Source organism: Bufo bufo, chromosome 7 (genome assembly GCF_905171765.1).
Source record: "Bufo bufo chromosome 7, aBufBuf1.1, whole genome shotgun sequence".
In the NCBI taxonomy this organism is placed as follows: domain Eukaryota; kingdom Metazoa; phylum Chordata; class Amphibia; order Anura; family Bufonidae; genus Bufo; species Bufo bufo.
Window position 1 is genome coordinate 94,664,882 of NC_053395.1, and position 17,224 is coordinate 94,682,105.

General features: G+C 44.0%; 1 protein-coding gene across 1 annotated transcript in view; it reads right to left on the bottom strand.

Moving 5' to 3' along the window:
• The window catches only part of PFKL (phosphofructokinase, liver type), a 388,593-nt gene that overhangs the window by 34,178 nt on the left and 337,191 nt on the right, over window positions 1–17,224 (bottom strand). The window contains exons 19-20 of the mRNA XM_040439347.1: window positions 12,811–12,922; window positions 12,383–12,482 (exon numbers count right to left, since the gene is read on the bottom strand). Coding sequence (XP_040295281.1) covers window positions 12,383–12,482; window positions 12,811–12,922 — 212 coding nt within the window. The remainder of the gene's footprint in view (window positions 1–12,382; window positions 12,483–12,810; window positions 12,923–17,224) is intronic.

Sequence of the window (17,224 nt, forward strand, 5' to 3'; positions counted from 1 at the left end):
ATATTTATAATAAAGTAATATTTAAGTATTTTCATTTTCTTAATTGCCAGAGGACCCCCTGAAGGAATCCATTTATGCTATGGGTCTTTCTTAAACACAGTTGTTCATTCCTTCTATTTAGCATTAGGGATCGACCGATATTTATTTTTTAGGGCCGATACCGATAATTTGTGAACTTTCAGGCCGATAACCGATAATTTATACCGATATTCTGGGAATTTTCATTTAAAAAAAAAAAAAAATTCCTACACAAATCTGCTGAAAATTAATGTTTATTGTTAACGTGTAGGTTTTTTTTCTGTAAATCTTTCTTTTTCATTTATACTTAATATTTTGGTGTTTTTGTTTAGTTTTTACCTTTTTTTTTTTATTTTTACTAACTTTTAGCCCCCTTAGGGACTAGAACCCTTGTCCTATTCACCCTGATAGATCTCTATCAGGGTGAATAGGAGCTCACACTGTCCCTGCTGCTCTGTGCTTTGTGCACACAGCAGCATGGAGCTCAACATGGCAGCCAGGGCTTCAGTAGCGTCCTGGCTGCCATGGTAACCGATCGGAGCCCCAGGCTTACACTGCTGTGGCTCCGATCGGAGGAGGAGGGGAGAGGGGATCCTGTGGCCACTGCCACAATGATTAATACTGGGGACAGGCGCACTGCGCCACCATTGTTTTTAATACTGGGGTGGGGGGCGCACTGCGCCACCAATGATTAATACTGGGGGGTTTGGGGGGGGGCGCACTGTGCCACCAATAAAGAGAAATCTCTCATTAATTCATATACAGGAGGCGGGAGCTGGCTGCAGAATCACATAGCCGTCTCCCGACCTCTATGAGCGGTAGCTGCGATCCACGGCACCTATGGGGTTAACTACTGCAGATCACAGCTATTGCTCATTGAGGTCGGGAGCGGGCTATGTGATTCTGCAGCTCCCGCCTCCTGTATATGAATTAATGAAAGAGTTATCTTCATTGGTGGCGCAGCGGCCACAGCCCCTCCCCTTCTCTTGTCCTCCTTCCTCTCATTGGCGGCAGCGGCAACAGCAGCACAGGGGGGAGGGAGACACTGCTTCCTTCTCCCCTGTGCAGCTGAGGGAACACGGAGAGCGCTGACAGCAGCGCGATCAGTGTTCCCAATAAGTTATCGGAATATCGGCAAAATAGATGCCGATACCGATAACAGTCAAAATACTGAAAATCGGCCGATAATATCGGTAAAACCGATAATCGGTCGATCCCTATTTAGCATGAAAGAAGAAATTGAAAACTACAAATAGTGTCTCCCTCTCTTTCTAGAGGATGTCCATGCATTATAATTACTGTTGGTTAATTTCAAATAGTTACATTTGATTGCTAAAAGTCCCAGGATCAAGACACTCTGTCTAGCAAATGATTCTTCTAAAACAAGAGGCTGTCCAAAGTGGACAATCGCGTTAAAGCAGGCATGCTCAACCTGCGGCCCTCCAGCTGTTGTAAAACTACAAAATCAGTCCCAGACAACCTACAGAAGGGCATGGTGGGAGTTGTAGTTTTACAACAGCTGGAGGGCTGCAGGTTGAGCATTCCTGTGTTAAAGGCTATGGACACATTTTGCACTAAAATGTATTTTATTGTCCATGTGCTTCTTCAAAGCAAAAATTTAGCAATTGTCCAAACAGTCTTTATTAGGGTACTTTCACACTTGCGTTTTTCTTTTCCGGCGTTGAGTTCCGTCCTAGGGGCTCAAATCCGGAAAAGAACTGATCAGTTTTATCCCCATGCATTCTGAATGGAGAGTCCGTCCTTCAGGATGCATCAGGATGGCTCCGCTTCAGTCTTTTCGACGTTTCCGTCGAAATGAAAAACCGTAGCATGCATAATTTTCTTCTCCGTCTCAAAAGCCGTATCATTAGCCGTAACGCCGGATCCGTCCTTAAGTCCCATTGATTTGTATTAAGGACGGATCCGACTTTAAATCTTCCGGAGAATGACGCATCGACTGATCCGGATATCCTGTCTGCGCCTGCGTCGGATAGAGGAGGAGCAAGTTTCGCGCCATCCTGTCTGGATCCAGCCTGCGAGGGAGTCGGGTGCAAGCCATAGAAGGTGAGTATATCTTGTATTATGACAGAAATAACTCATATAAACAGCTCCTATGTACTTATTCATAGGAGCTATAAGTACATAGGAGCTGTCAGTACTGAGTGCATGTTAGGAGTAGTAGTCCTGTCTACTGCTACTCCTAGCATCCACTGTGTACTTATATTAACTGCATACCCCTATGTACTGTAGCATAGGGGTTGCAGGTAATATAACTACCCAGTGCATGTTAGGAGTAGTAGTCCTTCCTACTGCTACTCCTAGCATCCACTGTGTACTTATATTAACTGCATACCCCTATGTACTGTAGCATAGGGGTTGCAGGTAATATAACTACCAAGTGCATGTTAGGAGTAGTAGTCCTGTCTGCTGCTACTCCTAGCATCCACTGTGTACTTATATTAACTGCATACCCCTATGTACTGTGGCATAGGGGTTGCAGGTAATATAACTACCAAGTGCATGTTAGGAGTAGTAGTCCTGTCTGCTGCTACTCCTAGCATCCACTGTGTACTTATATTAACTGCATACCCCTATGTACTGTAGCATAGGGGTTGCAGGTAATATAACTACCAAGTGCATGTTAGGAGTAGTAGTCCTGTCTGCTGCTACTCCTAGCATCCACTGTGTACTTATATTAACTGCATACCCCTATGTACTGTAGCATAGGGGTTGCAGGTAATATAACTACCCAGTGCATGTTAGGAGTAGTAGTCCTGTCTGCTGCTACTCCTAGCATCCACTGTGTACTTATATTAACTGCATACCCCTATGTACTGTGGCATAGGGGTCGCAGGTAATATAACTACCCAGTGCATGTTAGGAGTAGTAGTCCTTCCTACTGCTACTCCTAGCATCCACTGTGTACTTATATTAACTGCATACCCCTATGTACTGTAGCATAGGGGTTGCAGGTAATATAACTACCAAGTGCATGTTAGGAGTAGTAGTCCTGTCTGCTGCTACTCCTAGCATCCACTGTGTACTTATATTAACTGCATACCCCTATGTACTGTAGCATAGGGGTTGCAGGTAATATAACTACCAAGTGCATGTTAGGAGTAGTAGTCCTGTCTGCTGCTACTCCTAGCATCCACTGTGTACTTATATTAACTGCATACCCCTATGTACTGTAGCATAGGGGTTGCAGGTAATATAACTACCCAGTGCATGTTAGGAGTAGTAGTCCTGTCTGCTGCTACTCCTAGCATCCACTGTGTACTTATATTAACTGCATACCCCTATGTACTGTAGCATAGGGGTCGCAGGTAATATAACTACCCAGTGCATGTTAGGAGTAGTAGTCCTGTCTGCTGCTACTCCTAGCATCCACTGTGTACTTATATTAACTGCATACCCCTATGTACTGTAGCATAGGGGTCGCAGGTAATATAACTACCCAGTGCATGTTAGGAGTAGTAGTCCTTCCTACTGCTACTCCTAGCATCCACTGTGTACTTATATTAACTGCATACCCCTATGTACTGTAGCATAGGGGTTGCAGGTAATATAACTACCCAGTGCATGTTAGGAGTAGTAGTCCTGTCTGCTGCTACTCCTAGCATCCACTGTGTACTTATATTAACTGCATGCCCCTAAGTGTACTGTAGCATAGGGGTTGCAGGTAATATAATAGGAGTAGTATTTTTACGTTCGACAATATGACAACCTGTCCAATTTTTTTTTTTGACTGATCAAAAAAAAAAATCAGCCAGCTACCCAACAAGCCAGCCATCCAGCCAGCCAGCCAGCCAGCCAGACAGCCAGACAGCTATCTAGCCAGCCAGCCAGCCAGATAGCCAGCCAGCTAGCAGCCTGCCAGCCAGCCAGCCAGCCAGCCACCCAGGCAGAAAAAAAATATGACCAGTAAGTATTTTTTTCGTCGGTATGTCTGTTTATTAAAGTTCAAATATTCACCTTTTTTTTTTTTTTTTTAAAGGCACATCTTCTTCTGCGAGCGAGGCCGGGAGCTCTCCTCCACGATCACGACACCTCCAGGATGTGGTATGTAAAGTTCATTAGCATTCCAAACTGTATATTTATTTTATTATTAAATTAATTATTTTTTTCTTTGTTTATCAGTCAGACTCTATGGAGGAGAGTTCTCCTGCTCAAGCCAGAACCAGAGGAAGAGGGGAGGAGGAAGTTGGGGGTGGAGGAGAAACGGTTTGTTAATTTTTGGTTTATATTTTTCAAAATTTTTTATGCCTGTATTTTTTTAAAATATATATATATATATATAAAATCACAAATAACGCAGCAGCACAATCAGACCACGTGCACTGGCTGAAATTCCTCACAGAGGTAGGCTTCTCCCCACGATACGTACTCAACAAATGACGAGGCAGCACTTCCCGCTTTTGTTGACAGGTTGATGACCCCAACAAATTTTTTGCAGCAATGTTTCGGCCTACTCAATGAGGCCTTTGTCAAGCTTGACAAAGGCCTCATTGAGTTGGCCGATACGTTGCTGGGCAAAAAGTTTTGGGCTCGTTACCCTGGCAACAAAAGATGGAATTTTGTGCCTCGTCATTTGTTGAGTATATATATATATATATATATATATATATATATATATATATTTATTCATTTATTTATTATTATTTTTTTTTAGCCATCTCGTCCTGTTGCCAGTGAGAGAGGTCATCAAAGATCTTCCAGAGGACGCCGTGGAGCACGTGGCGGTCGTGGTCGTGTGAGTATTGTAAATTATTTTAATTTTTCTATTTTTTTTTTTTTAAATATTCCAAAAAAATGTTATTCTATTTTTTTTTCTTCTTTTAGGGATCCCAAACCTCCACCAGAAGGCATGAGGAGGACGTTGAAAGATTTTATATTGACAATGACCTCCTCATCCATATGGTGGAGGAACGTACACCGTTGTGGGACCACACCGACCGCCGCCATGCAGACCATCATCTTACACGGCTCCTCTGGAACGAGATCTGTGCGGCCATTGTCCCCAACTGGGATGACCTCCGAGAAAGGCAACAGGGCCAATGCCGTAAGTATAAATATATTTGTAGATAGCAGACATACATGTTAAAAAAATTTTTTTTCAAAAGTGGTTTACAGTATAATTTTATTATAAGCGCCACTTAATTTTTTTTAAAAAATTTTTTTTTCTTATTGTGGCTGTTTAAAGTACAATTGTAAACCAACTTTGATTAAATCACTTATTTTATAGATCCTAATTTGATTTATTTCTTTCTAGGAGACACGATCATGGTTCGGTGGCGCTCAATCAGGGACCGCTACAAGAAGGCCTTTAATGAGGAACTTCGGCGCCCGAGTGGGTCAGGAGGAGCCTCAAGACACGTATACCGCTATTCTGCCGCCTTGGGGTTCCTACGAAGGACCCTGGAGATGCGAAGGTAAGGTATTTGGTGTCTCTAAAAAAAAAAAAATATCAAACTAGGTGTATGGCCCAGACAGACTGTCATTAGGCACTTTGTCTTCGACATCCACATTGTATTTAGTGTAGTAGAGAGTAGCAATGTGTGCTTCCGATTTTTTCATTAGAAGTTGTTTTCCAAAAAAAAGGCTATACTGTACATAGACACTTCCTTGAAAAATCATTTAATTCATGGCCTCTATTTATGTACAGTATGTTTCTCTATTTTTTGGAATGTAACCTCCTATGTCGTTTCAGAAGTCTCTTTGCTAAACCTCTATCCGACTGTTTCTCCCATCCATTAAAAATTCTAAATTTATTTTTTTCTTTGCTTCACAGAACATCAAGCAGCACTCTTGCGCCCGAAGTTCCTCAGGAGGCGGTCCCTGAAGAGCAAGCCGCCGCGGGTCCCTCTCGCCCTGCTCCTACTGCTTGTCAGGAACACCATGTTCCCCTACTTGTGCCCTCTGGCGACGTAACGATGGCAACCATGGCACCACTTTTTGAGGCCCTCATGCGTCGCCAGAGGTCAGGTAGGAGCCGCCAGGCTAACTACGAAGACCTCACAAGGCTCATGTATGAGTCCTTGGCGGGGATCACAAATAGGGTTGCATCTGTGGAGGATCATTCGCGTCGTCTTCAGGAGGGGGCGGTGTTGACGACACAAATGAGTCCGATGCATCACTATCTTGTGTCGTTGTTACCTGCGCTGGAACGCTTATCACCCGACCAGCAGTATGAGGCCAGAAGACAGATGGACAGCGTTTTGTGGCAACTGGCACACCGCCCCACAACCATTCCCCCACCCCAGCCCTATCCCCCATCCTACTCCTATCCCCCATCCTTCACCTATCCCCCATCCCACACCTATCCAACTTTACAGCCCCACCAGGCTCAGCATACCCACCCCCATCCCAAACCCCCGAGCTCTTTTCTCAAAGCTTTTCTTCTCCTCCTTCTTACTATGCTCCTTCCTCTTTCACCACTCCCTCTACTCTTGCTCGGGAAACTCCTTCTCCTGCCCAATCCAGTCTTCACACTCCCTCTGTGCCACTTGCATCAACACGCACTTTGTTGTCCACAGTGGCAGAAGAACAACAGGAGAGAGTGGACCCAAACCAATCACTTTCCTCCACCCCCCACCATTTCCTCAATTTGTAACTTTGTGTTTTATTTATTTTATTGTTATTTATAATAAATGTTATTTTTTGGTTTAAAAAATCCAAGAACTGTTTTTGTTTTTTTTTTAAATTAAGATAGATATTTTAAATTTTTTGACAATTAAAATCTCCCAGCGCTGGTGTAGCGACACAACAGATTGTCGCTCCACCAGCGTTGGTAGATTGAAAGCTAGGTGTCTTATAGGCCAGACATTATCTCCCAGCACTGGCGGAGCGACACAACAGATTGTCGCTCCTCCAGCGTTGGTAGATTGGTAAGAAAGCTAGGTGTCTTATAGGCCAGACATAATCTCCCAGCACTGGCGGAGCGACACAACAGATTGTCGCTCCTCCAGCGTTGGTAGATTGGTAAGAAAGCTAGGTGTCTTATAGGCCAGACATAATCTCCCAGCACTGGCGGAGCGACACAACAGATTGTCGCTCCTCCAGCGTTGGTAGATTGTAAGAAAGCTAGGTGTCTTATAGGCCAGACATAATCTCCCAGCACTGGCGGAGCGACACAACAGATTGTCGCTCCTCCAGCGTTGGTAGATTGTAAGAAAGCTAGGTGTCTTATAGGCCAGACATAATCTCCCAGCACTGGTGGAGCGACACAACAGATTGTCGCTCCTCCAGCGTTGGTAGATTGGTAAGAAAGCTAGGTGTCTTATAGGCCAGACATAATCTCCCAGCACTGGCGGAGCGACACAACAGATTGTCGCTCCTCCAGCGTTGGTAGATTGTAAGAAAGCTAGGTGTCTTATAGGCCAGACATAATCTCCCAGCACTGGTGGAGCGACACAACAGATTGTCGCTCCTCCAGCGTTGGTAGATTGGTAAGCTAGGTGTCTTATAGGCCAGACATAATCTCCCAGCACTGGCTGAGCGACATAACAGATTGTCGCTCCTCCAGCGTTGGTAGATTGGTAAGAAAGCTAGGTGTCTTATAGGCCAGACATTATCTCCCAGCACTGGCTGAGCGACATAACAGATTGTCGCTCCTCCAGCGTTGGTAGATTGTAAAGCTAGGTGTCTTATAGGCCAGACAATTAAAATCTCCCAGCACTGGCGTAGCGACAAAACAGATTGTCGATCCTCCAGCGTAGGCAGACAGTCTCCTAACAGGACTGATTGGAGCGACACAAGTATGTGTCGCTACTCCAGCGTGAGCACATCAATATATTAAAATAAAATCACAATTAATATATTAAAATAAAATCACAATTACGTATAAAAAATATTTATTTAACCTAAAATGCTATTGAAATCAAATACAACACACTGTAACCATCAACCAACGGGACAACAAACATAAATTAACGGTTATTTGAAAATTAATCCAAAATAGTTTATAAAAATTGGTCCTGCCAGTCCACCCTTCCAGCTTCTGTACAAAAATAATCTGCAAACGAGTCTCTCATCCGTGCAACCGCTACAGTTGACCGATGTCGACAACTTTGAATGCTCGCGATCTCGCTGTCCTCGGGCACCTGTTCCAAATTGAGTGGTTCTTTATGAAGGAGGTAGTTATGTAACACCACAGCACACTTGACAACCTCGTCTACTGATTCAACCTTCAGGTGAATAGGTTTAGTGAAAATCCTCCATTTTGCGACCAAAATTCCAAAAGTGCATTCTACCATTCTTCGAGCCCTGGTCAAGCGGTAGTTGTATGTGCGTTTTTTTAAATCTAATCCGCGGCTGGAATATGGTTTAATTAGATTTCCACACATTTGAAATGCCTCATCACCAACCAATACAAACGGCATGGGTGGGCCATCAGTACCTGGCAGTGGTTGAGGGAGAGGAAAATCGAATTGTCCATTATATAGACTACGGCCCATATTTGAATTTTTAAACACCATTGAATCGTTTGCGCGTCCATAGGCCCCTACGTCCACTGCAACAAAACGATATTGAGCATCTGCGATGGCCATCAGTATTATAGAAAAATATTTCTTATAATTGAAAAACTCGGATCCGGTTCCGTGAGGCTTGATGATACGAATATGTTTACCGTCTACAGCCCCTATGCAGTTGGGAAACTGACAAACATCCCAAAATCTTTCAGATATTTCTTTCCAATGCTGTCGAGTTGGATGTGGGATGAATTCATCATGCAGTTGTTCCCACAAAACACGGCATGTCTCCTTTACAATTATTGAAACAGTTGATATCCCAAGGCGAAATTGAAAATGGAGTGAGCTGAAACTTTCTCCACTTGCCAAAAACCTAAAATATAAAAGAAAAAAATAAGTGTATAAAAATTATTAATAAACAAGATAATATACAAGGTACAGTATATCAATTGGACGCAATTTTAGTGCACCCCTACATATATTAGTTTGGTCAAGATTTTTTTTGTGGCCAATGTAATTTTTAAAAAAATTCAACAATAAATGTTTGTTCTCCATGGCGAACAATATTCATCACAGTTCATAAATCTTCAATGACGAGTATATTGATTCAAACTTTTCCAAAACAAGATGTATAATTACAAAAAAAATAGATGAGCATCAATTGGGCCCAAAACACTTTGTACAGTGATCCCAGAAAGTACAGTGATCCCAGAAAAAGTAGATTTGGATTAAAAAATGTATGGCTTCACACTACCAAACAGCAGCTTTTGAAAATTTAGACCAAATATTGGTATAATATGTAATAAAGTATAAACTTTACCTTATCGTCAACAATAGGCGTTCTGCTGGGGAAACACAGCGACGGAAAGTGGTGTCTTGCCTTTGAATGTGAGGTGACACACGTTGTAGAAGATCATCGAAACTTTCTACCGTCATCCGTAAATAGGTAAAGAATTTTTCTGGATAATCCCTCAATTCAGGAAATAGAGTTTCAAAAACTCCCCTTCTTACTCTTGCAGAGGTTATTGGATGCACCCAATAGCGACGCGTTTTACGTCGCCTGGCTTGAAGACGTCTTCTCCATCGTGAAACCAGAATTAAAGCCTGAAATCCAAAACGAATATGGTCCGGCATCATCTTTGCACTCTGCTGAAGGAACTTCTGAGTGGTAAGTGAACTTTGCTGGTCTTTTATAGCCAGTTGTAGTATTTGCTTTAACAGATTGCATCTTTTTGTGACCTTCTCTTATCTTTTATAGACAGTTTTAATATTTGCTTAAAAAGATAGCATCCTTAATCTCTAAATTTAAACACCGGATCCGTCTTTCCGTCTAAAAACGGAAGCAAACGGAATAGACGGATCAGCTTTTTAGACGGATCCGACGGACGGATCCGTCGAAAATTGACGACTGAAGGAAACTGAACGACGGATCCGGCTTTTCTAACAGTCGACGGAAGGACGGATCCGTTGCAGTAAAACTGTGCGGCGGTATGCGTTTTGTCGGATCCGGTGGCCAATTCCGGCGCCGGAACTGTTTGACGGATCAGTCTGCCGCAAGTGTGAAAGTAGCCTTAAAAATCTTCTAACATTTTATTGTAGCAGAGTGTGTATACCTCTTTCACCAAGTTGGTTGACCTACTGAATCTGACATAGAACCAACAGAGTACTGTTCCTAGCATTGTTGGTTCTCTCAGTACTGGAATAAACAATTACTTGGAATCAAATTACGTCTAGCCTTTAAGTTACATTACGGTTGCTGGTCTGAAAAATTGCATGTATTATGACATATTTAACATTATGATAATCCCTACTTAAAAGGGGGTGTTCAACTTCATCCGGATCCGTTTGGCACAGTTTCATCAGACGGACACCAAAACACTGCAAGCAGCGATTTGGTGTCCTCCTCCAAAGCGGAATGGAGACTGAACTGATGCATTCTGAGCGGATCCTTTTCCATTCAGAATGCATTAGAATGCAAACTGTCCTGGCACACAATGTAAGTCAATGGGGACGGATCTGTTTTCACTGACCATCTGGCACAATAGAAAACGGATCCGTCCTCCATTGACTTTCAATAGTGTTCAAGACGGATCCGCCTTGGCTATGTTTAAGATAATACAAACGGATCCGTTCTGAACGGATCTAGACTGCTGTATTATCTGAACGGATCCGTCCATGACGGATCCGCACAAACCGCAAGTGTGAAAGTAGCCTAAGTCACAAATACACCTTGTGACTTTTTAAAGCCACTTTTCAGGTGCAAGGGAGATGATAAATCACTCCATAAGTTTGGCGAAAACCAGGCACTGCCAAATACCATCCCTACACTGAAGCATGGTAGTGGCAGCATCATGCTGTGGGGGTGTTTTTCAGTGGCTAGGGCAGGGAGACTGGTCAGAGTTAAGGGAAAGCTGAATGGAGCAAAGTGCAGAGATATTCTTAATGAAAACCTGATCCTGAGTGCTCAGGACCTCAGACTGGGCAGAAGGTTTATATTCTAAAATGACAATGACCCTAAGCACACAGCCAACACAGAAGTTGCTTAAGGACAACTCTGTGAATGTCCTTGAGTGGCCCAGCTAGAGCTCTGATGAACATCTGAAGAGAGGTGAAAATGGCTGTCCATTGACAGTCTCCATTAAACCTGACAGAGCTAGACAGGATCTACAGAGACAGAAAATCCGCATACCCAAGAAGACTCAAGGCTGTAATCACTGTCAAAGGAGCTTCAACTAAGTACTGAGTAAATGGTCTGAATATTAATGTCAATGCAAAATTTTAGTTTTTTTCTTTTCAATAAATTAGGAACATTCTGTTTTCACTTTGTCATTTTGGGGTATTGAGTGCCGAATGATGGGCCACAACATAACAAAATGGGAAAAATAGTAAAAGGGTCTAAAGACTTTCCGAATGCACTGAACTTGCTTTACTTGTCTTAGCTATCTGCTTATTTTTCTTAAATCTTTATCTCGAGGTGACACAATGTTTTCAACTTACAACTGTCTTCCCACAACCAATTAATATTGTGACCTGAGGGACCAATGTATATACTGTATTTTATGCCCTACAAGACACACTCCCCCCCCCCCCCCCCCCAAAGTGGGGGAGAAAACATCAGTTTGTCTTATGGGTGAATACTAATGAGTGCTTCTATTATAGAAGCACTCATTAGTACAGAAGGATCGGGAAGCAGTGAATGCAGGGATCCCTGGGCTCTGTACTCATTGCTGCTTGGTCTTCCTCAAAAACTGGTTGTGATGTCACTGTGCACATCGTGGGGACGTCGGAAGAACAGAACAGGAAAAACGCTGGATGCCCAGAGAAGCAGCAGCGTCCAGAGCAGAAGAGGCAAGTTGATTTTTTTTGTGTACACTGCTGTCTGATTAATATAGGGGACTGATCTGACGTCTAAATATGGGTTCCTATGCACATTGGGGTCAGATCTGATGTCTGAATAGGGGTCTTATGCACTTCAGGATCTGATTGGGGGTCATTCACATTGGGACTGTGATCTGAGGTCTTATTCACATTGGAGGTCTGATTGAGGTCTTATTCACATTGGGGGTCTGAGTGAGGTCTGATTGGGGGGGGTCTTATTAACATTCAGGGTCAGATCTGAGGTCTAATTAATATTGGGGCTCTGAGCTGAGGTCTGTTTTCTTATATTCCTCCTCTAAAACTTAGGTGCGTCTTATGGGCAGGTTTATCTTTTAGGGCGAAAAATACGCTAGGGACATACCTTATCTACTGTCTCTCCAGTAACAGTGACCTCTCCGCAGGTAACCGAATGCATATTTTTTTATTGCAGTGACTGCACACTACTTCATCATCATGGTACCTACAGTAAAGTAACATTAACATAACTCGAGTAAATGTGAGTCTGGCTGACTTACCCCTTCGATAAGACTCTCTAAGTTTTTCAGAAATCCACACCATAGCCTTGACTCCAAGTTTTGTTCCATAATTTCGATCAAAAGGGGTTGGTGCACCACCCTGAATTACAGAAACAACTTCAAGTTATAAACTGATAAATTTAAAGGTGTATTCCGGTTATAACAATGTATTTCCTATCCACACGTGTTGTACTCGGCCATAGAAATGAATGGCGCATCAGCGCACATTTCCAACCCGCCACTCCGTCCATTTCAGGGAAGCTCCACAGGGCACCTGTTCTCGTGATCAGTGGGGGTCCCAGCAGTAGAACCACCACTGATCTGATACTTATCCCCTATCCTGTGTTACCAACTAAAATATATGCTACTGAAATAGCCTAATCCGAAAAATGAAAAATTAGCAGTTTTAGTGGCATACGTTTTCGTACCTGCTGCAAGTGTCCGAGAACATTTGTACGACAGTCAAAAATGTCTTTTCCTTCGGCAGAGTACAGATTATACAAAAAGTCTGTGGTATAGTAGTCATGGCATTTTTCATTCCTATAGAATACATAGCATATTTACTTCCTGTACAGTCATTAATAAAAACATATACATTTTCAGGTATTGCTATCGCATTTTCAGGTACTGCTTGTCATCTTTATGCAATATATTACACCAAAATTTTTTAACATTTTACTTAAAGGGTAACTGTCATTTTTTATTTTATTTGCTAGTTTATTAGAGCTAGGCATGTATACCTTAGTTAGTCTGTCAATGATTGTCAAAAGATCTGTAATTACCTAATAACAACAGCATTAATGTCCTCTGTCCCTTTCCACTGCTCCCTTAAAAGACCATTGCTGGGGATGGTCTGTCTTCCTTTTAATATAAACAGAAGATAGAGGGGCAGTCCTTCACACTGCATGCCTGCATTAGGCTCCAGAGTGAGGAGGTGTGTCTCTCAGTAATACAATCTGATTAGCTGGCAAGGAGCTGCTGGCTACAGCGTATGGGAAGTGAGGGAAAGCAGTTTTGGCCTCAGAGAACTGGCAGAGGAGCCATCTTGATAAGGTCCTCATATTGTAAATGTTTAAACAGCTAATAAATAAGGGAAAAACTCAAGGAAAACAGTGGTATGTGAAGAAACTAAAGATTGCTTTATGCATAATGCTGCTGCAGCAGTAATATATTCTAAAATAGATTTTTTTATGAAAACATGACAGTTCCCCTTTAAGTAATTAGCAGTCAGGGGTGGGTGGAGTAACAGAAACATCCAAGCCAACTGCACTCCGCTATTTACACAATTCCCACTGCATAGCACAGCAAGCTACAATGTTTCCAGTTAATTGGGGGTCATGCAATCGGCATACCTCCCATTTACGGCTATGGGAGTTACAGAAACAGCAGAGTGCAGCCTGCTTAGCCATTTCCATAACTTTGCACACGCTTACTCATGTTGTGATCTCTGAGATGGTAGTAATCCTTTACCATTCCCTCCCACTGATCAGCTTGAGCACTATTCATTTAAGCAGAAAAGGAATATATTATTTATTTTGAGCGAACAGTGTTCGGGCTGTGTGGTTGCAGAGGGAGGCTGCTTCTGATGGCTCTTTCATAGACTTCATGATCTTGGTCTTGACTAACGGACAATCTAAGCTTTAAAGGGAGTCTGTCACCTACCTGACCGGTTTCAAACAGGTGACATTGTTCAGTGGGGCACAAAGACATGACACAGATGTTACCCGTGTTTAGTTCTTCAGACGCTTCAAATAGGCCAAAAAGTAATTTTTATCATATGCTAATGAGCCGTCGAAAGTGCCCAGGGGCAGAGAGTTTTCTGAAAGTGCCCAAGTTCCCCCGCCTCACTCGCGCTTAACTCCGCTCCTCAGTAAGCTCAGGCCAGCCCTGTGGCTCTGTGACATCCTATTTCCCTATAGGCTGTCCGCGCATCACTGCCGGGCCCGGGCAGGTGCACTGTTCTGCCCATTGTGGTCAGAGGCACAGAGATATGCAGTGCGCATGCGCCAATTTCACGCCAGTAACTGGTGCATGCGCACTCCATATCCCTGTCCCTCTGCCCACAATGGGCAGAACAGTGCGCATGCCCGGGTCCCAGCCAGGTAATTAGGCAAAGGTTGGGCTAGGCAGGGATCTAAAAGGGAAAGTTAGTGGGAAAAAAAATGTTTGATTGTGACCCTAGACCCCCCAGGGGTGCTGCCGCTTGCCCCCCCCCCCACAACTTTTTTGGGGTGCCGGCAGCTTTTTTTTGTGTTCATACGCTGACTGTGGCCGGCACTCTTGGCGTCCGGCCACTGTTAGCGCATCGCACACCCCACCGTTGATCAACTTCGGACGGTTGATCAGCGTTTTTTTATTTTTTATTTATTTTTTTTACATTTTTTGCCCATTTTTTTAGTTAGTCTTTTTTTTCTGTTAGTTTTAGGGATAAGTCCGCGAACACCCGTGCCCCCCCACACACGCACACCAAATAAAGATTTACACGCACGCACATACACATGCACCCCTATGGCCCGCCGGATGTTCTCGGCCGAGGAGGCACACGCCCAGCTTGCCTCCGAGTCCGAGAGTCCCAGTGAGGACGAGGATGTCCCCACTTTCCTGTTGTCATCCGCGTCCTCCTCATCATCTAGCGATGATGATGAGCCTCCAAGGCGGCGCAAGGGGACCGACATGTTAGGGACCCTGTGGCCCACCCTAGTACGAGCAGCTCTGGGGCTCGTACTAGTTTTCCGGCCCACCAGTTAAATCCACCGAAGCCCCCTGCCGGTGAACTTGCCTGGCATACCCCAGAGCAATTTGAGCCAGTGATTCCTGATTTTGTAGGCCAACCAGGAATCTAGATTTCCACAGTGGGCTTCACTGAATATGACTTTTTTAGTCATTTTTTCAGTGACCAACTGGTAAATCTAATGGTGGAGCAGACGAACCTGTACGCCCAACAGTTCGTTGCTCAACACCCGGGCTCCTTTATGGCTAGGCCCGGTGGCTGGACGCCGGTCAGTGCAGCCGAGATGAGAACATTTTGGGGCCTCGTGTTGCATATGGGCCTAGTCAAGAAACCTAGTGTCAGGCATTACTGGAGTGGGGACATCCTCTACCAAACCCCACTTTACAGTACGGCAATGACACGCTCCCGGTTTGAGGCCATCCGGAAATGCCTGCATTATTCAGATAATGCAGCATGTCCCCCCCGAGGTGATCCTGCCTATGACCGCCTGTACAAAATCAGGCCGGTCATCGATCACTTTGGGGCCAAATTTGTACAGGCCTATGTACCTGGAAGGGAGGTCGCGGTTGATGAGTCTCTCAATGTGTTCAAGGGGAGACTCCTTTTCCGCCAGTATGTTCCCTCAAAGCGGGCGAGGTATGGCGTGAAGCTGTACAAACTTTGTGAGAGTACCTCAGGGTACACATTTCATGTGTACGAGGGGCGAGATTTCCGTATTCAACCCCCAGAATGTCCCCCCCCCTCTGGTTGTTAGCGGGAAACTTGTGTGGGACCTTATGCACCCACTGCTAGATAAGGGTTACCACCTTTACGTGGAAAAATTTTATACTAGTATCCCCTTGTTCCAGTCCCTCACCGCCAGATCCACGTCCGCTTGTGAAACGTGCGGAAAAATCAAAGCGGCCTCCCTGCCCACCCCCTCCAGGTATCTATCCCCAGGGGTGAGACCCGTGCCCTTACCACTGGAAACCTGTTGCTGGTCAGATATAAGGACAAGAGGGATGTCCTTGTACTATCCACAATTCATGGTAACGGCATCACCCCTGTCCCTGTGCGAGGTACCGCGGCAACGGTCCTCAAGCCCGATTGTATCGTCGACTACAATCGGTATATGGGAGGAGTTGATCTCTCAGATCAAGTCCTCAAGCCATATAATGCCATGCGCAAAACCTGGGCATGGTACAAAAAAGTTGCGGTTTACTTGATACAGGTTGCCTTGTACAACTCTTTTGTGCTGTCCCGAAGCGCTGGCAACACAGGGACATTCCTTCAGTTCTATGAGGCAGTCCTCAAGGACCTGATCTTTTCGGACCGGGAAAGAGCAGGCTGGAGTACCTCGGGAACTGGAGGCGCCCGGATCGTCCCTGGCCAACACTTTCCAGGTATGGTCCCCCATACTGGAAAGAAGGAACGGACCCAAAAAAGGTGCAGAGTGTGTCACAGGAGGGGTATACGGAAGGACACCACTACTCAATGTGACACGTGCCCCGATCATCCGGGCCTCTGCATTATTGGTTGCTTCAGGGAGTACCACACTTCCATGGAGTACTAAATGTATATCCCAATGTAGCCACTGACAATCGGATAAAAAACCTATGGTTCTCAGACTTAAGACACCCCAAAAAAAATTTAAAAACTAAAATAACTTTAAAAAAAAAGTATACAAATTAGGTATCTCCGCGTCGGTAATAATTTCCTCTATAAAAATACCCCATGACCTAACCCCCTAGATTAACACGGTCCAAAAAAAAAAAAAAAAAAAAAAACGGTGCAAAAAAATAACTTTGTCACCTTACATAACAAAAAGTTTAATAGCAAGCGATCAAAAAGTCATATAGCCCCCAAAATAGTGCCAATAAAACCGTCCTCTCATCCCGCAAAAAATGAGCCCCTACATAAGATTTAGTCTAAAACCTAAATAATTGTAAAAAAGTAGACTTATTAGGTATCGCCGCGTCCGTAAGAATTTCCTCTATAAAAATACCCCATGACCTAACCCCCCAGATTAACACGGTCAAATTTTTTAAATTTAAAACTGTGCCAAAACAGCTATTTTGGGCACTTTTCCATTTCAATCCGTTTTTTCCGGTAACAAAGCAAGGGTTAATAAC